The following is a 24,515-nucleotide window of genomic DNA, read 5'->3' as shown; positions in this document are numbered from 1 at the left end:
CCTGTGTGAGAGGATACTGTCTTAGTTCAGACAGGAGAAAATGAGAGGCTTGGGGCTCGGGTTGTGGCTCAGCAGTGGTCTCGCAAGTGCGAGACCATGGGTTCTATCCTAAGCACCACATAAAAATAAATAAGTGAAATAAAGATATTGTGTCCAACTACAACTAAAAAATAAATATTAAAAAAAGAAAAAGAAAACAAGAGGCTGAACCAGGGCAGGGAGAGGGAAAATAGATAGTAGAACCTGAATTCAAGAAGTTCTTGAAGGTATATATGACAGAGTAAATGAGGGAGAGAATTAAGATGAACCTTGGATTCTAACTTAGGCATCTAGATGAATGAGGTCTGAGAGGCTGTCTAGCAGGGTCAGGGGTATCTAATAAATAGACTTCTTCCTTTATTTTCAGAGTAAAATGAATCAACAGATGAAATAAGAAAACATTTCCTTTATTACTGATCAAAATGTTAAAACAGTATAATGTGCTCTGATCTAAGAACCAAAGTTAGCTTATTTACTGTATTCCTCTAAGTCAACCCACCTAAGAAGTCTGATTCTGTATAGCAGATTAACTTTTTCCTAGTCACCAGCTTCCCACTGATTCAGCTGAAAGGAAAAAATAAATCAAATTACCTCTCATTCTGATTTCCTCCTAAGGAACCAGCAATGGTTGTCCACCAGCCAGATAAATTGCCCACTTTGGTACAAAGAAGTAGAGGGTGGGGAAAGATGTCCTGTGAAAATGCTATCAATAAGATAGAAATAACAAAAAGAAGACTGAATTTGGAGTGTAGAGGAGGAGGGAGATTGTTCATTTCTGTTGCTTTTTAATAACATACTACTACAGATTGGATAGTTATAAAGAAAAGAGGTTGGGACTGAGGCTGTAGCTCAGTAGTAAAGTGCTTGCCTCGCATGTGTGAGGCACTGGGTTCAATCCTCAGCACCACATTAAAAAATTACATAAAGATACTGTGTTTTCATCTACAACTAAATAAATTTTTTTTTAAAAAAAAAAAGATGTTTATTTTGGCTCATGGCTCTGGTCCAAGGTTGATTGGGCCCATCTGATGATGATATTCTTATTGGCAGAGTACCAAGATGGCACAGGATATCACATGGCAAGAGAAAGAAAGCACATGAGAGACTTAGTCAAATTGTTTTTTATAGCAGACCCACTATCAAGATAACCCATTAATCCATTAATTACCTGAATGGGTTAACCCATTCATGAGGACAGAACCCTAATCACCTTTTAAAAATCCCATCTGGTCCTACTGCTTGATGTCTCACACTAGGAATTAGATGTCAACATGACTTTCAGAGGGGACAAACCAGAGCAGAGGTTAAGAATTCAGAGTTTGCTATAGTAAATAATAAAGGTTATCACTCTAAACTATTTCTTAAGTCATGTCTACTTTTTCAGCTATGTCATGAGGACATTGGTCAAACTAGAGCCACTAGCTCTAGGTGTAGGTATTACAAGTACAATCTGTACAGTATAACAAGAGTCTTCCTAGTGAATAGAGTTGTCCATCCTTAAGCAAAACCAGAGGCTAATTTATCAAAGATGCTGAAGAGAGGATTTCTTTCTTTATTTTATGGTTCTGGGGATCAAACCCAGGGCATGCTGGGCAAGTGCTCTACCACTGTACTGCATCCTAGCAGAGGAGATAATTTCTTAATAAGCAGAAGTAGGACAATGACTTCTTAACATCCCAGACTCTAAAAAATATGGAAAAAGATTCTTGATAAATAATCAATTATTTGATAGTGTACATTTTATAACCTATGTATAAGTCCATAGCTGCAGTTCATTTTAAATTAATGATATGCCTACATAGTGTTTATTTAAGAATGGAGATTAGAACTTTATTTTGGCTAAAAGTTTATGGGAAATAGAGTGATTTATTGATTTAGTTAAACCTTAATTATTTCTAGATTTGAGTTTTCCTTTATTTTGCAGTATAAACCATGTAGAAATGAATGTTATGATGCATTTCATATATGGAGGAATTTTGGACTTTCCAGACAAAGCTAATGTTGGGTATGTATTACTTTTTTAATAAGCTTAAATATAAAAGTGTTAATATTTTACAGGTTATGCTTTGTTGAGCTATGTTGCAGTATCAGTGAAGCAGAAGCTTCACTTTTTTTCTTCTTTTGAGATGGGGTCTTGCTATTTTCCCAGACAGGTCTCCTGAGCTCAAGTGATCTTCCTAAATTAACCTCCCAAGTGTGGAATTTATAGGTGTGTGTCACCTTGCCTGACTCTGAAGCTTCACTTTTATTATCAATTTTGCTAACTATATTTTGAGTGTGTGTGGAAAATATCTTAAAACAATAAGAAAAGCTGAATAACTTATAGTAATAAGATTAAGAGGGCTGGGGATATGGCTCAAGCGGTAGCGTGCTCGCCTGGCATGTGTCCGGCCCGGGTTCGATCCTCAGCACCACATACAAACAAAGATGTTGTGCACGCCGAAAACTAAAAAAATAAATAAATATTAAAAAGTTCTCTCTCTCTCTCTCTCTCTCTCTCTCTCTCTCTCCCCCCCCCCACCCCCCCCCGCTCTCTCTTTAAAAAAAAAAAAAAGATTAAGAAAGGTCTTTTAGACTTAAATTATTTTAGAAGAATCTTACTTTGGAAAATAAATGAGAGTTTTTTATAAAAATAAAATCAATTTTTTATCAAACTTTGAATGTTATTATACTATTATATTTTTAAAATTTAGGTTGTCTTTTTTAAACAGCAAAAGAAAAACATTAAAATTTATTTCAGAATATAAAGACATGCAAAGACCAACAAGTATGTGATTCTTACATGTTGTGTACTGAAATACCATCTAAACTTCTGAAATCCTACTGGAGAGTGAAATTCTACCTTGCTCTTCCAATTTTCTGTTGGTATTTTAGTAGCAAACAAGTGAAAGATGCTTTTTTAATTTTAAAGAATCGTCGGGGTTCCTCTAATTTTGAATTGAATAGATACATTTTAGGGGAGAACATATCATAGGTCACAGAGATTAAGTACCAATATTTTATCCCCGGGCAACCTATAGGAAAGTATATGCTCTCAAAACTTGTAGGCTGACTAAATACTGGAAGCATGTGTATGTGCTCAGAAGTACTTACCAGATGAAAGAAGTAAAGGCAACTCTGCAGTCATTACATGCGTTCTAATCTTGGAGTCATTTGTAGGCATTTTCAATAACCATCAATAACCATGATAACCATCAGTGAATTCACTCCCCAAACTATTATTGCACAAATCTGCTGCGCAGATTTTTGTAACATTTACTACTTTCAAAGTAATTTCCTAAAAATCTTGTTCTATATGTTACTGAGAAAATGAGGGGAATTTGAAATATCTCCAGATTTACTTGTTATTCACATTAAGTGAATCAGTGTCAGTGCTTTCCATATTTGGCCTGTGACATCGTTATAGTCCATAAAGAATATTTATTATGTGAAGCAAAAAGTTAGAAATAAAGTAATTCAAATTATTTTTAAAGACTATATGTTATCAAGAAATCACTGTGTATTATGGTTTGATTTTTATATTGGAGAATTAACAAGTGCATCTATTTTCATTTTAGTCAGATACTCAATATGGCTGATATGTATGGACTAGAAGGATTAAAAGAAGTAGCAATCTATATTTTAAGAAGAGATTACTGTAATTTCTTTCAGAAGGTAATTATTGAGTCTCAGAAATCTTTACCCAGTACTTTAAGTCACCCATTATTACCTACTAGATTTAAGATTTTTGTTGTAATAGTACTTTAAATATAAAAAAATTAGTTTATAACTAATGGGAGTTCCAAATGACAGCACATATGGTGTCCTTTCAAAAATCAGAAACTAGTTAAAATATTTTAAGTGAAATAAATTGATTTGGGAGGGTTATTGAAAGGATTTAGGATTTGACACTAGGAGAAAGGAAGTCAAGAATTATAGTTATCTTCTCCTTTTATCAAAGAGTTACACCTTGGTTCATTGATTCTTTCCCCTAAAAGTATGTACTTTCTTTGTACCACTTCTTTGGAGAATGTACTTAGTTCTCTTCTACAATCTCTCCATATGGAATATGAATACTGATTGTTTTTAATTTTAGTTTACTCGAAGGTCAATTTACTGTCTAAAGAAATATTCCACTTTAAGCATTCCAACCCCCCTTGGGACATTATTCTTAGATTCTTCATTGGGTTGGTTTTTGTTCTGCTTTTTTGCCATGCCGGGGATTGAATCCAGGGCCTTCTCTTGCAAGACAAAAGCCTTACCACTGAGCTACATCCCTGGTCCACTTCATTCTTTCAATGTACTTTGTAACTGTAGGTTATTTCTATTTTCTCATTTATGCCTTTCTAAATTGTGTAAATTTCCTACAATGATCACATAATCATCAACAAAAAAAAAAACAGCAAAAACAAATTTTGAAAGAACTGTTTACATTTTACATCCCTTTTACTGGGTATGTGAGGAAATAGTATGCATTATATGACTTTTAATTAGGTAATTTTAAGTACACTTAAATTGCAATGGGTTGTGGCTCAGCGGTAGAGTACTCGCCTAGTGCATGTGAGGCCCTGGGTTCGATTCTCAGCACCACATAAAAATAAATAAATAAAGGTATTTTGTCCAACTACAGCTGAAAAATAAATCTTAAAAAAAAGAACATTTAAATTTAGATTTTTGTGTTGGATAGGACTTTTCCTACCTCCCCATAAATTGTAACTGAGGAAGCAGCCCATATGCTAAAAGAGAGCCATGAACAGCTGGATTCACTAATGCCATCATTACCCCTCTGCAGAGTTTGCTGAGAAACAGTTAAACCCCTCATGTAGTTTTGACCAATGATTCATTCCAGCCTTCATAATTAAGGGGATTGAAAAAAGGAAGGCAATATGTGGTCTTCTCAGCTTTGTGGAGAGAGAATAATTGTAGTGAAAGCCTTTTCTTTCTCCTGCACCTGTCTCCCCTATTTCCCTAAAATGAAAGTTAGGAGGGAGATCCAAGTGAATCACATATAAAAAATAAAGATAGGAAGTAATTGCAACAAGGATAGGACGCCTTCATGTCCCAGTTGGACATTTACTATATCCATAAAACTAGCCCACCCTGGACCTTCCATCATGGAAGAAAAGAAAGTGATAAGCGATTTCTTGGGGGAACTTGGAATAGGCCTGAAAAGCCTATGAGAATACCCTTAATGTGGATATTTCTAAAGGTATGAGGCTTGCTGGACAAGCTAGAACTATCCTGGTGTTAAGGGACTATAGTTATTGTTATGTAGAGAAAAAAGTTGGGGAGTCTACTCTCCACCCCATTTACACATGATCTACAGGGAAGGAGGAGGACTTTAGTAGTTCCACGAAAGAGGATACTGAATCAAGACCAGAAAACAGTGTCCCACCTAGGCAGACATCATACATCATGAACCCTTAGAAGAGGCCTTAAACACCGAGAGGCCGTGGTGAATTTTTTTTCCCCTAAAAGAGCCACCACCACAGCAAAGGCCACCAGCATCTGAGAGCAAAGTCAAGGACAACACCCTATTACCATCTTAGTCTCTGCTTAGTTATGTAAAATGACCACAGCTATCTATGGGCATCTTCCTTAGAGTTAGACCTAAAAAATGGAGGAGCAGGAGACCAGATTATGTTCTACTCCCTATTGCCGATCTCACCAATCATGAATCTAGTCAATGTTATGGAGAGAAAGATTTATATCAGATATGAGATATTAAAACAGTACTCTACTGAATTTTAACAATAAAACCAGAAAGCTATGGAATCTGCTTATTGTATTAAGAATTGCAATGCAAAAGAATTATGAATGTAATGCACTCCTCTAATGTGATGTATGTAAGAAATAATAAAAAAAATTTAAAAAAGATGTGAAAAATTGGGGATTTGACATAGCTAGGTAAAAAGCATTAGTTTGAAAAAAAATATGTTTTATGTTAGTATCTTCTCTGAGCTGATACTTCTCAATAAACTAGTTAATCTAACATAAAAATAATCTTATGAATAATTTTAGACCGTTGTCTCTATTTTTATACATTCAGGAGTATATGGGTTACATGCAGCTTCTTGTATTTTACTTTTAGTGATCCACTTTATTTTATTGTTTTATATCAGACAGGTAATATACTGACATTGTAACACTGTTTGAGGGAGGCACATCTCAATGATATAAAAACTCAGTCACCACACTTATGAACAACAAAAGGATCCCCACCTAATTTTAAACCCAAGGGCATATTTGTTTCTATTAAAACAATAGAAAGTGTTTCTTTTTAAATTAACAGTGTAGTATTTTGTTGAAAAATTTTTTATTGTATTTTATTTATTTTAATATAGTTTGTATTACTGTGGTAATAAATATTTGAGAGAACTGTTTCTGTTTTTATTGACCTGATCCTTAAACTTTCTTGCTTTTCATATTTTAAAAATATGTATTTTTATAATATACTTTTGAATATATAAATTTTTTAAAAAAATTTTAGTTGTAGACAGACATAATAACTTTATTTTATTTTTTAAATTTTATTTATTTATTCATTTTAATTATTGATGGACCTTGATTTCTTTATTTATATGTGGTGCTGAGAATCGAACCCAGTGCCTCACACATTCCAGGCAAGCACTTTACCACTGAGCCACAACCCAGCCCATAACTTTATTTTAATTATTTATTTTTTTATATGGTGCTGAGGATCGAACCCAGTGCCTCACACATGCTAGACAAATGTTCTACCAACTGAGCTACAACCCCAGCCTGACTTTTGAATATATATAATTTTAAGTTTTATTTCTCACTTATGCAGTCTCTTGGCAGTGACTTAAGTATCATAAATTTATCATAAGATACTCCACAGTAAAACAAATATAGGTATAATATAATAGACAACTGGCCTCACAATTCTTGACTGGAGATAGTTTTAGTCATTTTATTAACTTCATAATCCTGCCTTTCATACATTTAAATTTGGTGGGGGCTTCATTTATGGCATTATAGTGGATATATATTTACTTTATATGCATACATATAGTCACCAATTAAAAATATATTTTAGAAAATAATTTCAATATTTATCTTCCCACATTCTGCAAGCAGGTTTTTGAAAATGACTAAAGGTCAATCATGCCATTACAAAAAAAACCTTGGGAATCAGCATTTCCCTATAAATTCTCAAAGAGCCAAAGTTATCCCTTTAAGCCAAGAGTCAGCAGGTTTTTCTCTGTAAAGGCACTTAGTGAGACCCTGTCTCAAAAATTTAAAAAAAGAGGGCTGGGGATGTGTAGCTCAGCTGTAAAGCACCCCTGGATTGAATCACCAGTACCCACCCACCTCCCCCCCAAATTTCAGGCTTTGTGAATCCTCTTGTCTATACAGAACTGTGCTCTGATGTTAGAGATCAATATATAAATGAAGTAACATGCCAGTGTTCTGGTAAAACTTTATTCACAAAACCAGTGATGGACTACATTTTCCCCACAGGCTGAAGTTTGCCAGTCTTCTGCTTTAAACAACAAGTTTTTTTAAATATACATTTTGACAATTACAGAAATTACTATTGTTATATATCAGTAAACTTTGTGTTATATAAGGCTGGTTGTTTTTAAGAAAAATTAGATTGTTGAACTTTTTAACTTGTACATACTTTTACAATTTTTCAGACTTCTGAGTGTTCTTAGTCTGTTATACTAATTTGATACTCTTCTATGAATTGTTCCGAAAATCAATTATATCTAGGGCTGTAGCTCTGTGGTAGAGTGCTTTCCTTGCATGTGTGAAGCACTGGATTTGATCCTTGATCCTCAGCACCACATAAAAATAAATCAGTAAAATAAAGGTATTGTGTCCATCTACAACTAAGATATATATATATATATATATATATATATATATATATATATATATACCAAATTATTTAACTTGGTAGAATTATCATATAACCTGTAATAGTGATAGTCATTTCTGATTTCAGGAACTCCAATTATCTTATAGGGATTTTAATTAAATTTTAATTTAATTTAAATTGTTAATATGCAAAATATTTACTTTAGTTCTTAAGTACTACTAGAACACTTTTTTCTTTATTTTTTCTTTTGGTACCAAGGATTGAACCCTCCCCAGCCCTATTGTTTTTTTAAGTTGTTGATAGACCTTTATTTTATTTTTTTGTATGTGTTGCTGAGAACTGAACCTGGTGCCTCATACATGCCAGGCAAGTGCACTACCACTGAGCCACAGCCACCTCAGCCCTTTTTTTATTTTGAGACAGGGTCTTGCTAAGCTACTTAGAGCCCTGCTAAATTGCTGAGTAGCTTTGTACTTGCAATCCTCCTGCCTTAGACTCCCAATACAGGCATGTGTCACTGTGCCTACCCTATAATACTTTGTACTAGAAGATTAATAGTACTAGAAGATTAAATTAATAGATTAATTTGATAGAAGATTAAATTAGTTTAATTAAGAATAAATTAAAAGTTGGAAATTATTGACCTTATTGGAAGAATTATGCCAGAGACATTTCTAAAGAAGGTTTTTCTCTGCTTTGAGAACAGGGGTCTTTGGAAGTATATATTTAGAGACTAGATATATAAATTGACTTTTTGCTGGTCTTGAACCCTAGCTCACAACTAATGAATGTGTATAAAGAGAAATTCAACCTACTGGGGAAAAAAGATGTGTCTAGGAACAGTTCAAAACCTGAAAATACATGGCATGGGCAATACATAGCACATATGCTTAACACCAAGAGCAATAGGTTGTTTTCCCTATCTGTATCTACCTTTTTTTTTAATTAATTACTTTTATATATGTGCTTTAAAAAATGTTATATTATAGTTAAATTAAAGTCTCTTTTTATCCAAGATCAGCATACGGGCTTTGTTACATTTTGTTAAAATTGAGAGAAAGGTATAGAGATAGCCTATATACCCATACCTCCACATACTATCAGAATTTTTTTACCAGAGTGATACATTTGATACAATTGATGAACTTACATTGACACATCATTATCACCCAAGTCTATAGGCTTTAGAATTCACTCTTGGTATTATATACTCCATGGATTTGGGCAAATGTATAATCACATGTATCTGACATCACAGATATGTGATCTTTTTACTGTCCTCATAGATTTGATTTTTTTATTGTTACATAGTTGAAATCATATAGTAGATAACCTTTTCAGATTGACTTCTTTTCTTGTGTGTTGAAAATTGAACTCAGGACACTCAATCCCTGAGCCACATTCCTAGCCCTATTTTGTATTTTATTTAAAGACAGGGTCTCACTGAGTTGCTTAGCACCTGGCCATTGTTGAGGCTGGCTTTGAACTTGGGATCCTCCTGTCTCAGCCTTCCCAGCTGCTGGGATTACAGGAATGTACCAGTGCACCCAGCTCAGATTGACTTCTTATTAATATTCATTTAGTGATATTTATTCAAATTTCCTCCATGTCTTTTCTTGACTTGATAGCTCATTCAGTGTGAATATTCCATTGCTTGCATGTACTATAGTTCATTTATCCATTCACCTACTAAAGGATATCTTGGTTGCTTCCAAGTTTCAGGAATAATGAGTAAAGCTGCTTTAAACATCTTTATATAGGTTTTTGTGTGGAAAGGTGTTTTTAAGAAAATTTGAGACATTGACTACACAGCATGCCTATAGGCAGAGTCCCAACAGAAGTTAATTTCAGATACAGAATTAAGTATAGAAAATTGGTTTTTTAATTCATCAGATTTTGAATTGTATGTATTTATAGTTTAGATATATGTCACATTTTCTTTATGAACCAAATACTTTTACCCTCTGCAAACCAAAAAAAGAATAAAAGCAATGTTTTCTGTCAATTTTAGCCCATTTCCAGAACATTGACTTCTATACTGGAATGCCTAATTATTGCTCATTCAGTTGGAGTGGAAAGTCTTTTTGCTGACTGCATGAAGTAAGTTATATTAAGAAGTGCTGCTGTTATAAATTTAGGGATTTTGTTCTTTTATTCTCTTAATTTTCTGAGTTTACATTTGTTCTGTTTTCTTGGGCACAATATAAGTAATTTAGTCCTTGTTGCACCAATTGAGTAAAAGTGTTGATTTAGATATTACTCAAGATGCTTGGGATCAATTTATTAGCTTAGTGAACCATGGTTATGTTAAAATCTGTGCACATAACCCAACATGGCTTAAATTTTTTTTATAGAAAAGGTAGTAAAATCCCTTTTAGAACTTATAAAATTAATATGAATTGGTCAAAATACATATGTACAATGTATATAATAGAAAACAAAAATATTACTATTATAAGTAAAAATATTTTAATTTCTCTAACTTGGGATTCTTTGATTCTAACAGGTGGATCGTAAAGCATTTTGCAAGGTTTTGGTCTGAGAGAAGCTTTGCAAATGTACCTCCTGAGATTCAGAAAAAATGCCTTAATATGTTGATTCAGTCCTTAGTGAGTATAAACTGACTACTCTTTTGTGCCATCAACAAAGTTTATTCAAGTATGGTACTTTTGATTATTTAAGTATAAATGGAGAATGTTATAAAAAGCAAGTGAGAAAACCAATTCTATATAATGTAGAACCATTTCACTGTGTCTAGCCTTAAGTTTCTAATCCTCTGAAACCACTTTCAGTACTCAATTATTCACTAGTCAGGTTTAGTCAGAGAGGCAGAACCTCTAAGATGATTATATTAGTTCATAAACAGAGGGCTCCCAGAGATGGAGGTTGTGCATTGGCTTAGCAATATGGATCAAGCAGTCTGTACTCACCAAGGAAGATCTGGATGTAATACTGAAACTTCTCAATGGTACTATTCCTCAAGGGTTCAGCCATCTACTTGATGATAAGTTTATTATATTGGCCTACTTCCATCATGAAAAAGGCAGTACTTTGTTCTTATTAATTTATATCTCTGGATATAAATTTTCTTCCCTAGCTCACAATGTTTCTGCTAAAACTACTATTCATGAATTTACAGAATACATTACCCATAACCTTGATATTCCACAAAACATCCCAATGACTAATCACTTATGACACGATGACAATAACAATGACAATGACATATCACTTTATAGAAAATGAAATACAACAATGGGCCCAAAGTCATGGAATTCATTATACTCATGAGTTTCCCCATCAGGCTGAAGTAGCTGACTTGATAGAAGACACCAATATTGCCAGCTAAGTCCTTGGTGGACTGGGGCAATGAACCCCAGGATACAGTATGAACTCTTAATCAGTTTTTAATTGAAGGTGTTATTTTGTCCCATAGACAGGATTTATAAGTCCAGAAATTAAGATATAGAAATGGGAGTCATTCTATACAAAATTACCCCTGGTGATTCCTAAGCTTCCTAAGCTTATTTTTGCTTCCTTTCCTGGCAGCTTTGGGCTCTGCTGATCTAGAGGTCTTAGTTCCAAAGAGAATGCTTTCATCTGGGAACATAGTAATGATTCAAAAAAAAAAATAGAAATTTGAGATTATCTTCATCTGATCAGTTTGTAAATCCACATGCAGAGAATGGAAATTGCTGATAGATTCTATTAAAGAGAAATTGGGTTGCTACCATACAGTATTGGTAAGGAAAAACAAATGTGGGATGCAGTACTTCCAGATTCTATGAGTAACATCAGTAGAAAGTTTCGGTAACCTAATTTAGTGCTGATAATGACCCAGATTGTTTAGGAATGAAAGTTTAGGCCACTATCAGATAAAGAACTATAAACAGCAGAGGAACTTGGTGAGGGCAAAGGAAATATGGAATGGATAGTAGAATAGTTGTAAAAAACAACTATGACCATGTAACAGTTACAGAAATGAGTATAACAGAATTATGATATAAACATATAGTATTTTGTTTATATCGTAACTACATATGTCTACATATTAACCCCTAAATATTTTGGGGTTTTTCCCACTGTCTCATTCCCCTACTATATAATATAAGACATTGATCTAAGATAGTTAACAACTTTATATCTTCATACTTAAGTTAAAAATATGAGGGAGAACTGATAAATCAGTTTGAAGAATGATTATCACTGAAGGAAAAAAAGGGGAAAAAAGAATTTTGTATCTTATTTTTTAAAAAAGCATTAATACGTTTGTTGTATTAGGGTTAGTTGTGTAATTTTAGGCAGAAACATGACTATTATTGTCTTCATTTGGGAACTAAGATTTGTTTATAGAAATATGTATGTGTGCCAAATTGACAAGGAGTTGACTGTATGAGCTTTGTAACATGTTAGCCTGGCTAGGGTAGACCTTACTTTCCAGAATTTCCTTTTTTGTATACTTCAAGTTAGAATGGCCACAAAAGACAATTTGGCATGAGATTTTTAGGGTAGAAGTGGTTAGGTCAGTTGCTATTGGGTCTCACATGTTGTTTCTTTACTGACTCATCTAGTTGGCATGGCCTACTAACTGTTCCACTTTACTCTCTACACTCTTTCAGCTTTTCTTATCCTGAGCCTTGTATGTAATTAGCTCCATAGTGAAAGGCATCAGTGTCTCCTATAGGATGCCCATTTCACCCAGGTTGGAAGCAATATGACTAACACAAGTCCACCCTTGTGGATTCCAGTTGGTGCTTTTGGTGTTGGTTTGTCCTTGCTCTTCCTTACTTTACATCCATCTGGCCTTCTCAACTCCTGTCCTGTGAACTTCAAACTACACCATCAGATTCAAAGGATCTTTAATCATCTCCCACAATTGTATAATGTCAAATCCCTGTAACAAATTTGTACATAGACAAATACACACTTCCTAATGGTCCTATTTCTCTGATTGAACTCTGAATAACATCATCAGACTGGGTTACATAAAAGGTAAATCTAAATCTAACTAAGAAAACAAAATTGTAGACTATTAGCGCACAGGATGCCACTACAAAATCTAAATCTATGTTTATGCTAATGAAGGACTTTGTTGGTTTTTTTTTGCTTACAATTTTGCCTTAGTTTCCTTAGTCATTGAACAGTTAATTCCTATTCATGAAGGAAAACAGTTGTCCCAGCTATACTTCAGTGCAACAGAAATAGAAGTATTATTTACTAAATGTAGTAGCACTCATATTTGGCAGGTTTTTTTAAATATTTAAACAGTTCAAAAATACTTCTTATTTCTGTGATATTTAGTGTAAGATAAGTACTACTATCTCCATTTCAGACATTAAGAAAAGAAACTGGGAGGTCAGTGCTTTGTTGAAGTTTATAGTATCAGTAAATGACAAAGTTCAGGATTAAAACCAATTGCCGGGCTGGGGATGTGGCTCAAGCAGTAGCGCGCTCGCCTGGCAGGCGTGCGGCCCGGGTTCGATCCTCAGCACCACATACAAACAAAGAAGTGTCCGCCGAGAACTAAAAAATAAATATTAAAAAAACTCTCTTTCTCTCTCTCTCTCTCTCTCTCTCTCTAAATAAATAAATAAATAAATAAATAAAAATAAATAAAAAGGGTCTTCCTAAGTTGCTGAGGCTAGCCTCAAATTTAGAAAAAAAAAAAAAAAGAAATGAGTCTACCTTTAAGTTGAATTGGAAATTGGCTCTAATGAAAAGGAAAACCATGGAACTGCCTCCTTGGGACTAAAAGTATTTTTTAAAAAAACAAAACCAATTGCCACCATTCTAAATGTATAAGTGCTCAATGTGGACAATGTTTTTGGGGTTTTGTTTTGTTTTTTGGTGGGGAGAGGGCTTGACATCAAGAAACTAACAAATTGATGGAAGAATGGACACTTCAGCTATGAAATACAAGTTAGACAATGATGAGTATTAGCATTAAGTTCCATGTCAGTTTTATTTACCATTAAAGCTCCAGCTATAGAACAGTGCCTAACATATTAGGCACTTAGTACATATTGTCAAATAAATGAATAGGTATAATTTATAATTCAGGTATATACAGATTAAATAATCAGTTACCCTCAAGCTCTTAAATTTTATTAATTCCATTTACATGATATGATTTCATTTTCTCTAGTCAGAGTCAAAAGGCATCACCTTTCTCAGACTAATTTTTTTCCATGAATAATCTATCAGAGAAAAGCTTTCAAGTTTACCACAAATCAATGCCATTATATAATTTTTTTGAAACAAAGGGATAAAAAAATAATCAGTCTGACTAGAATAATGACAGAAGTAATTTGAGATGAACCTGAAAATATAATGTAATTTCAAAATAAATAGGGTAGGACATTCCTGACAGAATAAAAATGTGACCAGGGGCATGGAGACTAGGCAGTGTGAATGTGCTGTATCTGAAATGAGAGATGAGACTGGGGACAGTCTGAGACTAGACTAGGAGAGATTTTAGCTGAATATCCTTGTTAATAAGTTTGATTTATTTTCTTACAAGTGGTATATGAGTTTAATTTTAGAATAAGCCCTTCAAATAGTGCTTCTCCCTCTGCTATGCTATTTTACTTTGATGTTATAGGTCTAATTAGATCCTTATAAGCTTTGTGAATTCTTGACTTTTACTTTCAAGATAGATGAAAAGATTAACATCAGAATGGCCAAACACCCAATTTGATTAATAGACTTTTAGACATCATGGTGATTATTACAAAATTTTGTCTTGTTTTTGTGGATTGGACAGATTTTTAGAAATTTAATTTATCAATTATATTTTGTTATAGAAATGAAATATATTTAGCTTTATTGATATAAAATAGAAATTTGAAATATTATCCAGAAAAATGGAAACAAAGAATAGGCAGTCTCCTTGTCTTCTTTTTCTTTTTTTCTTTTTTTTTAAAGAGAGAGTGAGAGAGGGAGAGAGAGAGAGAGAGAGAGAATTTTTTAATATTTATTTTTTAGTTATCAGTGGACACAACATCTTTGTTTGTATGTGGTGCTGAGGATCGAACCCGGGCCGCACGCATGCTAGGCGAGTGCTACCGCTTGGGCCACATCCCCAGCCCCTTTTTCTTTTTTTTAAACCTCAACCCCAACTTGGCCTTTTGGAAAATCTTCTAATGTGTATGTATCATATTTATAATTTTATTTTTAAAATAAGAATTCCAAATTGTTATATTTTTATGCATTCAATATCAACTAAAAATGAATTGCATTTTCAGATATTTCTTTTTTGTGTATTTGCATATGTTCCAAAGCATTGCTTATGACCAATGTTTATTAATATGACTTTTATCTGAAGAAAATAATTTGTTTATCTTACATACAAATTATAGCTGTGTCTTCTACTTCATTAATATTATTTTATATTTATTTGCTTACCATTTGTCCTGAACCTTGTTTATTTTATTTTGGAAAGAATACTTAACATGAGGTCTACCCTCCTAACATATTTTTCCCCTTGGCACTAGGGATTGAACCCAGGATCTTGCACATGCTAAGTATGTACTCTCCCACTGGGCCATACCCCTACATCCTTTAATCAATTTTAAAGTGTTCAATACAGTGTTGTTAACTACAAACACAATGCTGTACAGCAGATCTCTAGAACTTACTCACTTTACAGTACTGTAACTTTGTGGCCCCATTGATAGCAACTCCCATTTCCTTTTAGCCTCTGGCAATCACCATTGTATTCACTAATCCTATGAGTTTGACTCTATTAGATATCTTATATAAATGGAATCAACAGTATTTGTCTTTCTGTGATTAACTTATTTCACTCAGCATAATGTCCTCAAAGTTTGTCCGTGTTGTTGCATATTGCAGGTTTCTTCTTCTTCTTCTTTTTTTTTTTTTTTAAGAGAGAGAGAGAACTTTTTTAATTTTTTAGTTTTCAGCGGATACAACATCTTTGTGGTGCTGAGGATCGAACCCGGGCCGCACGCATGCCAGGCGAGTGCGCCATTGCTTGAGCCACATCCCTAGCCCCAGGTTTCTTCTTTATAAGACTGAATAATATACCACTAGATATATATGCCACATTTTCTTTATCTCTTTATTGTTGTTGGATGTTTAGGTTGCTTCCATATATTGGTTATTGTAAATACCACTGCAGTGAACATGGGAATGCAGGTATTTTTTCAAGATCTTGATTTCAATTCTTATGAATAAATAACACAGCAGGATTATGGGATCCTATAATAGTTCTACTTTTGATTTTTGAAGAATCTCCACGCTATTTTTCATAATGGCTACATGTTTTGCATCTCCCACATCCTCACCAGTTCTTTTTCTTATTTAATAACTATCTTAACAGGTGTGTGGTGATGTCCCATTGTAGTTTTAATTCACATTTTGCTGATGATTAGTGACATTGAGTATCTTCCCATATGCCTGTTGTCATGTTTATATCTTCTTTTGAGAAATGTCTATTCAAGCCTTCAACTTGTTAATTAATTGGGTTATAAGGTGTTTTGTTTGTTTTTACTGTGAAGTTACAAGAGTTCCTTAAGTATTTTGGAATTAACCCTTTATTAGATGTATAGTTTATATATTTTCCCACATTCTATAGATTGTCTTTGTACTTTGTCAGTTGTTTCTTTTGCTATAAGAAGTTTGCCATATTCTCTCTTGTCTGTTTTTGCTTTTGTTGACTGTCCTTTGGTATCATATCCATGGAATCATGCAAAGTCATGAGGCTTTCCCCTTGTTTTCTTCTAGGAATTTTATAGCTTCAGGTTATAGGTTTAAGTTTTTAATCCATTTTGAGTTGATTTTTGTGTTTGGTGCAAGATGAGGGTCCAATTTCATTCTTTTGTTTATGCTTATCCAGTTTTCTAGCACTATTTATTGAAGAGACTTTCCTTTTCCTATTGGTTATTCTTGGTACCCTTGTGCTATAGTTTGGATCTTGAATGTCCATCCCCCAAAAGCCCTTGTATGGAAGGCTTGGTTTCCAGCCCATGGTACTATTGGGATGTGGTGGAATATCTAGGAGGAAGGGCCCAGTAGAAGAAAGTTAGGTCATCAGCAGTGTGCCCATAAAGGAGATATGGAGACCCTGCTTTCCTGTTTCTTTTTCTTTTGCATCTCATCTACCATAGGCTTCCTCTATCATATGTTCCTGCCATGATGTACAGTGGCACTGCAGGCCACAACAAAGCAGGGCCAAGCAACTACTGAGACAATAAATTAAAATAAACCTTTTTCTTCTTAAAGACTTAGCCTTTAACCCCTGAAACAATGGGACAAAATGAACCTTTTTCTTCTTAAATATTTATTTTGTCACCATGAGAGAAAACACCTTGTCAAAAGTTAATTGACTCTGTGTGTGGATATGTTTCTGGACTGTACCATTTGTATATGTGTATCTTTATGTAAGTACCACACTGTTTTAATGGTTATAGCTTTGTAATATATTTTGAAATCAGAAATTGTGGTTCTTCCTGCTTTGTTCTTTTTTAAGATCAATTTGGCTATTCAGTATCCATTGTGGTTACACATGAATTTGACAACAATTTTTCTATTTATAAAACTGCCTTTTGGATGTTTTTTGTTTTTTGTTTGTTTTTTTTTTTTTTTTTTTTTTTTTTTTTTTTTTTTTTTTTTTTTTTTTTTTGGTACCAGGGATTGAACTCAGGAGGACTTGACCACTGAGCCACATCCCCAGCCCTATTTTGTATTTTACTTAGAGACAGGGTCTCACTGAATTGCTTAGTGCCTCACTTTTGCTGAGTTTGGCTTTGAACTTGGGATCCTCCTATCTACTGCCTCCCGAGCTGCTGGAATTACAAGTGGTGTGGCACCATGCCCAGCTGCCTTTTGAATTTTGATGGGGATTGCATTGAGTCTGTAGATGATTTTTAATATAGCGTGGGCATTTTTAACAATACTGTTTTTCAATCCATGAACACTGAATATCTTTTGATTTGTTTGTGTCTTTAATTTCTTGTATCAATGGTTTGTAGCTTTGAGCATGTAAATCTTCACCTCCTTGAATAAATTTACTCCTAAGTATTTTATTTTTTAAGTACTATTATAAATGAAATTATTTTCCTAATTTATTGGTAATTTATTGCTAGTTTTATTAGCTGAAATACAACTGATTTTGTCTGATTTCATGTTCTGCAACTTTACTGAGTTCATTTATTAGTTTTAACAGTTTTTAACAGGTTTCAGGATTTTCTTTATATAAGATCATGTTATTGCAGAGGAGAATAATTTATTTATTCCTTTCAAATTTTGATGCCTATTTCTTTTTTCTTACTTAATTGCTGTAACTAGGACTTCTACAATTATGTTGAATGAAAGTGGAGAAAATAGGCATCCTTGCCTTGTTCTTGATCTTAAAGGAAAAATTTTTCCATTTTTCATGGTTGTGTATGATGCTAGCTGTGGGCTTCTGATATATAGTCTTTATTAGGTTGAGAGAATACATCTTCATTCCTAGTTTGTTGAGAGATTTTATCATTGAAGGTGTCGAATTTTGTCAGGGAATCTCTTACAGCTATTGAGATGATTGTGTGATTCTTACCTTTTATTCTGTTAATGTTGTTTATTATATTTGTTGATTTGCATATGTCACATGATCCTTGTATTTGAGAGAGAAATCCCACTCAGTCTTGTTGAATGATTTTTTTAATGCATTACTAGTTTGCTAAGTTTTTTTTTTCTTTTTTGAGGGTTTTTGCATCTTTCATGAGGGCTATTGGCCTGTAATTTTCTTTTCTTATAGCATTCTTGTCTGGCTTTAGTTTCAAGGTAATGCTGACCTTGTAAAAAGAGTTTGAAAATACTCCCTACTCTTCAGTATTTTAAAAGAATTTGAGAAGGATTGCTATGCATTTTTTATTTTTTTTATTTTTTTTATTGATTGTTCAAAACATTACAGAGCTCATGATATATCGTCTTTCATATATTAGACTCAATTGGGTTTTGAACTCCCATTTTTACCCCCAAATACAGATTGCAGAATCACAACTGTTACATACTCACAATATTACATAATGGCATATTAGTGACTGTTGTATTCTGCTACCTTTCCTATCCCCTACTATCCCCCCTCCCCTCCCCTCCCCTCTTCCCTCTCTACCTCCTCTGCTATTGTTCAATTCTCTCCCCTTTTTACCCCCCTCCCCCTTGCCGCTCATAACCTCTTATAATTTTGTGTATCATTGAAGGTCTCCTACCATTTCCATATGCTTTCCCTTCTCTCTCCCTTTCTCTCCCCCCATTCGTCTTTGTTTACTATAAGTCTTTTCCTCATGCTCTTCCTTCCTGTTCTGTTCCTAGTTGCTCTCTTTATATCAAAGCAGACATTTGGCATTTGTTTTTTAGGGCTTGGCTAGCTTCACTTAGCATAATCTGCTCTAATGCCATCCATTTCCCTGAAAATTCTATGATTTTGTCATTTCTTAGTGCTGCATAATACTCCATTAGGTATAGATGCCACATTTTTTTATCCATTCATCTATTGAAGGGCATCTAGGTTGGTTCCACAGTCTAGCTATTGTGAATTGTGCCGCTATAATCATTGATGTGGCCATATCCCTATAGTGTGCTCTTTTAAGGTCCTCAGGGAATAGTCCGAGAAGGGCGATAGCTGGGTCGAATGGTGGATCCGTTCCCAGCTTACCCAGGAATCTCCATACTGCTTTCCAAATTGGCCTCACCATTTTGCAGTCCCACCAGCAGTGTACAAGTGTACCCTTTTCCACACATCCCCACCAACACTTATTGTTGTTTGACTTCATAATGGCTGCCAATCTTACTGGAGTGAGATGGTATCTTAGGGTGGTTTTGATTTGCATTTCTCTGATTGCTAGCGATGGTGAGCATTTTTTCATGTACTTGTTGACTGATAGTATGTCCTCCTCTGAGAAGTGTCTGTTCAGGTCCTTGGCCCATTTGTTGATTGGGTTGTTTGTTATCTTATTGTTTAATTTTTTGAGTTCTTTGTACATTCTGGATATTAGGGCTCTATCTGAGGTGTGAGGGGTAAAAATTTGTTCCCATGATGTAGGCTCTCTATTTACCTCTTTTATTGTTTCTCTTGCTGAGAAAAAACTTTTTAGTTTAAGTAAGTCCCATTTGTTTATTCTTGTTATTAACTCTTGGGCTATGGGCGTCCTATTAAGGAATTTGGAGCCTGACCCCACTATATGTAGATCGGAGCCAACTTTTTCTTCTATCAGACGCACCATCTCTGATTTGATATCTAGCTCCTTGATCCATTTTGAGTTAACTTTTGTGCATGGCGAGAGAAAGGGATTCAGTTTCATTTTGTTGCATATGGATTTCCAATTTTCCCAGCACCATTTGTTGAAGATGCTATCCTTCCTCCATTGCATGTTTTTAGCTCCTTTATCAAATATAAGATAGTTGTAACTTTGTGGATTAGTCTCTGTGTCCTCTATTCTGTACCATTGGTCCACCTGCCTGTTTTGGTACCAGTACCATGCTGTTTTTGTTACTATTGCTTTGTAGTACAGTTTGAACTCTGGTATCACTATACCTCCAGATTCACTCTTCCTGCTTAGAATTGCTTTTGCTATTCTGGGTCTTTTGTCTTTCCATATGAATTTCATGATTGCTTTATCTATTTCAACAAGAAATGACATTGGGATTTTGATTGGCATCGCATTAAACCTGTAGAGAACTTTGGGTAATATCGCCATTTTGATGATGTTAGTTCTGCCTATCCATGAGCAGGGTACATTTTTCCATCTTTTGAGACCATCTTCTATCTCTCTCTTTAGGGTTCTGTAGTTTTCATTGTATAGATCTTTCACCTCTTTTGTTAGGTTGATTCCCAAGTATCTTATTTTCTTTCAGGATATTGTGAATGGAGTGGTTTTCCTTATTTCCATTTCAGAGGTTTTGTTGCTGATATACAGGAATGCCTTTGATTTATGCGTGTTGATTTTATAACCTGCTACTTTGCTGAATTCATTTATTAACTCTAGCAGCTTCTTTGTAGACCCTTTTGGGTCTGTTAGGTATATTATCATGTCATCCGCAAATAGCGATAATTTAATTTCTTCTTTTCCTATTTTTATGCCTTTAATTTCTTTTGTCTGTCTAATTGCTCTGGCTAGTATTTCGAGAACTAAATTGAATAGAAGTGGTGATAGAGGGCATCCCTGTCTTGTTCCAGATTTTAGAGGGAATGCCTTCAGTTTTTCTCCGTTTAGGATGATGCTAGCCTGAGGTTTAGCATATATAGCTTTTACAATGTTGAGGTAAGTTCCTGTTATCCCTAGTTTTTCTAGTGTTTTGAACATAAAGGGATGCTGTACTTTGTCAAATGCTTTTTCTGCATCTATCAAGATGATCATATGGTTCTTGTCTTTAAGTCTGTTGATGTGGTGAATAGCATTTATTGATTTCCGTATATTGAACCAGCCTTGCATCCCAGGGATGAATCCTACTGGATCATGGTGCACAAGTTTTCTGATATGTTTTTGTATCCGATTCGCCAGAATTTTATTGAGGATTTTTGCATCTAGGTTCATTAGAGATATTGGTCTGTAGTTTTCTTTCTTTGAAGTGTCTTTGTCTGGTTTGGGGATCAGAGTGATGTTGGCCTCATAGAATGAATTTGGAAGAGCTCCTTCTTTTTCTATTTCTTGAAATAGCTTGAAAAGTATTGGTATTAATTCTTCTTTGAAGGTTTTGTAGAACTCCGCTGTATACCCTTCCGGTCCAGGGCTTTTCTTGGTTGGTAGTCTTTTGATGGCTTCTTCTATTTCTTCCTTTGTTATTGGTCTGTTTAAATTGTGTGTGTCTTCCTGTCTCAATCTGAGCAGATCATATGCCTTAAGAAATTTATCGATATCTTCACTATCTTCTGTTTTATTGGAATATAGGGTTTCAAAATACTTTCTAATTATCTTCTGTATTTCTGTAGTGTCTGTTGTGATATTGTCTTTTTCATCCCGTATGTTGGTAATTTGAGTTCTCTCTCTTCTTCTCTTCGTTAGCATGGCTAAGTGCCTGTCTATCTTATTTATTTTTTCAAAGAACCAACTTTTAGTTTTATCAATTTTTTCAATGGTTTTTTTTTGTTTCAATTTCGTTGATTTCTGCTCTAATTTTAATTATTTCTTGTCTTCTACTACATTTGCTGTTGTTTTGCTCTTCCTTTTCTAGGTTTTTGAGGTGTAGTGTGAGTTCATTTATTTGTTGGTTATGTCTTTTTTTGAGGAAAGAACTCCAAGAAATGAATTTTCCTCTTAAAACTGCTTTCATTGTGTCCCATAGATTCCGGTATGTTGTGTCTGTATTATCATTTGTCTCTAAGAATTTTTTCATCTCCTCCTTTATGTCTTCTGTAACCCATTGATCATTCAGTAACATATTGTTCATTTTCCATGTGATGTAGGATTTTCCCTTCCTTCTTTTATCATTGATTTCCAATTTCATTCCATTGTGATCAGATATGGTGCATGGTATTATCTCCACGCCTTTATATTTACTAAGCATTGCCTTATGGCATAATATATGGTCTATCTTTGAGTAGGATCCATGTGCTGCTGAGAAGAATGTGTATCCACTTGATGATGGTTGATATATTCTATATATGTCGGTTAAATCTAGGTTATTGATTGTGCTGTTGAGTTCTATAGTTTCTTTATTCAGTTTTTGTCTAGAGGATCTGTCTAATGGCGAGAGCGGTGTGTTGAAGTCACCCATAATTATTGTGTTGTGGTCTATTTGACTCTTGAACTTGAGGAGAGTTTGTTTTATGAACGTTGCAGCTCCATTGTTTGGTGCATACAAATTGATAATTGTTATGTCTTTCTGGTGGATGGTTCCTTTTAACAGGCTATAGTGTCCTTCTTTATCCTTCTTGATTAACTTAGGTTTAAAGTTGATTTTATTCGATATGAGTATGGCCACTCCTGCTTGCTTCCGAGGGCCATGTGAGTGGTATGATTTTTTACCTTCAGCCTGTGTATGTCTTTTCCTATCATATGAGTCTCCTGAAGGCAGCATATTGTTGGATTTGTTTTTTTGATCCAGGTTACTAGCCTATGTCTCTTGATTGGTGAGTTTAGGCCATTAACATTTAAGGTTACAATTGAGATATGATTTGTACTTCCAGTCATGCTTCTTTATTTATTTATTTTAGTTTGGCTGGTTTTACTTTTTGGTTATTTTCCTCCCCCTTTATTGAGACACCTCCTGCTGTTAGTTTTGGGCAGTGTTTTTCAATTCCTCTTCTTGTAGTATTTTGCTCAAAATGCTTTGCAGTGCTGGTTTTCTTGCTGCGAATTCTTTTAGCTTTTGTTTATCGTGAAAGATTTTAATTTCATTGTCAAATCTGAAGCTTAATTTTGCTGGATACAGTATTCTTGGTTGGAATCCATTATTTTTCAGCGTTTGAAATACATTGTTCCAGGATCTTCTCGCTTTCAAAGTCTGTGATGAGAAATCAGTCGTTAACCTAATTGGTTTACCCCTGAATGTAATCTGCCTCTTTTCTCTCGTAGCTTTTAATATTCTCTCCTTGTTCTGTACGTTGGCTATCTTCATAATTATATGTCTTGGAGTTGGTCTATTATGGTTTTGAATGTTTGGGGTCCTGTAGGCTTCCAGGATTTGGCAATCCATTTCATCTTTCATCTCTGGGAAGTTTTCTAGAATTATTTCATTTAATATGCTGTCCATTCCTTTGGTTTGAGTCTCTGTGCCTTCTTCTATCCCGATGACCCTCAAATTTGGTTTTTTTATGACATCCCATATCTCTTGAATAGATTGCTCATGGGATTTAAGCATCTTTTCTGTGTTGACTATATTCTTTTCAAGTTGATAAACCTTGTCTTCATTATCTGATGTTCTGACTTCTACTTAATCAAGTCTGTTTGTAATATTCTCGTTTGAGTTTTTTAATTTGGTTTATATTTTCCTGCAATTCTAGGATTATTGTTTGATTTTTTTTAATATCTCTATCTCCTGGTAGAGCTCATTCTTTGCCATTTGAATTGGTTTAATTCGTTTTCAAAATATACTTTTATTGCTTGGACTTGCTGTCTCATGTCTTCCCTAATATTCCTTTCCATTCGAGTTAGGTAGGCCTTGAGTTCATTCCCTATCCCTGCTTCTGATATTTCTATGTCCTCCTGTATAATTAAGTTGTCCTGTATTGTTTGTACTCCTTTTTTCCCTTGTTTTCTCATGTTGTCCACGTTACTTTCCAGCTCTATTTGATTGCCGTGTTTCTGCTCTCTTCTATAGGTTTGTTTTGGTTCTGTATTACTCTGTTGTTTCTTCTCTGTGTTGTTAAACTGTGCCTGCTAACGTGGATTCTGCTGGGAAGGCATTCCGATGGCCGAGCTCAGTGATGTCACTACTCTGCTATGACGTGCCCCAGGCTCCTTGCTGGGGTGTCCTAATGGGGCTGTGTGACTGAACTGTCTTTGTTTGGTTTTCAGCTCCCCATCAAGGCAAGCGGGCAGTCTCCAGCCGCCCAGTATCTCAGGCAGCGGGCGGTGAACGGTCGCCGGCGGGGGTGCTATGCATTTTTTAAATGTTCAGTATAATTCAATAATGAAGCTACCAGTTCCTGGGTTTGCTTTTATTGATTGATTGACTGACAGGAGACTTTTTATTCCTAATTCAG

At 34.5% G+C, this 24,515-nt stretch overlaps 1 protein-coding gene across 1 annotated transcript in view; it reads left to right on the top strand.

Moving 5' to 3' along the window:
• BTBD8 (BTB domain containing 8) overlaps positions 1-24,515 on the top strand; it is a 93,593-nt gene that overhangs the window by 45,047 nt on the left and 24,031 nt on the right. Inside the window, exons 6-9 of the mRNA XM_081307943.1 lie at positions 1,964-2,044; positions 3,597-3,693; positions 9,879-9,967; positions 10,374-10,476. Of these exons, the coding sequence (XP_081164069.1) occupies positions 1,964-2,044; positions 3,597-3,693; positions 9,879-9,967; positions 10,374-10,476 (370 nt within the window). The remainder of the gene's footprint in view (positions 1-1,963; positions 2,045-3,596; positions 3,694-9,878; positions 9,968-10,373; positions 10,477-24,515) is intronic.

The sequence above is a fragment of the Spermophilus citellus genome (assembly GCF_964194105.1).
Source record: "Spermophilus citellus genome assembly, chromosome: 9".
Lineage (NCBI taxonomy): Eukaryota > Metazoa > Chordata > Mammalia > Rodentia > Sciuridae > Spermophilus > Spermophilus citellus.
Note: the sequence above shows the minus strand (reverse complement) of the source record. Positions and strands in the feature narration are given on the sequence as shown.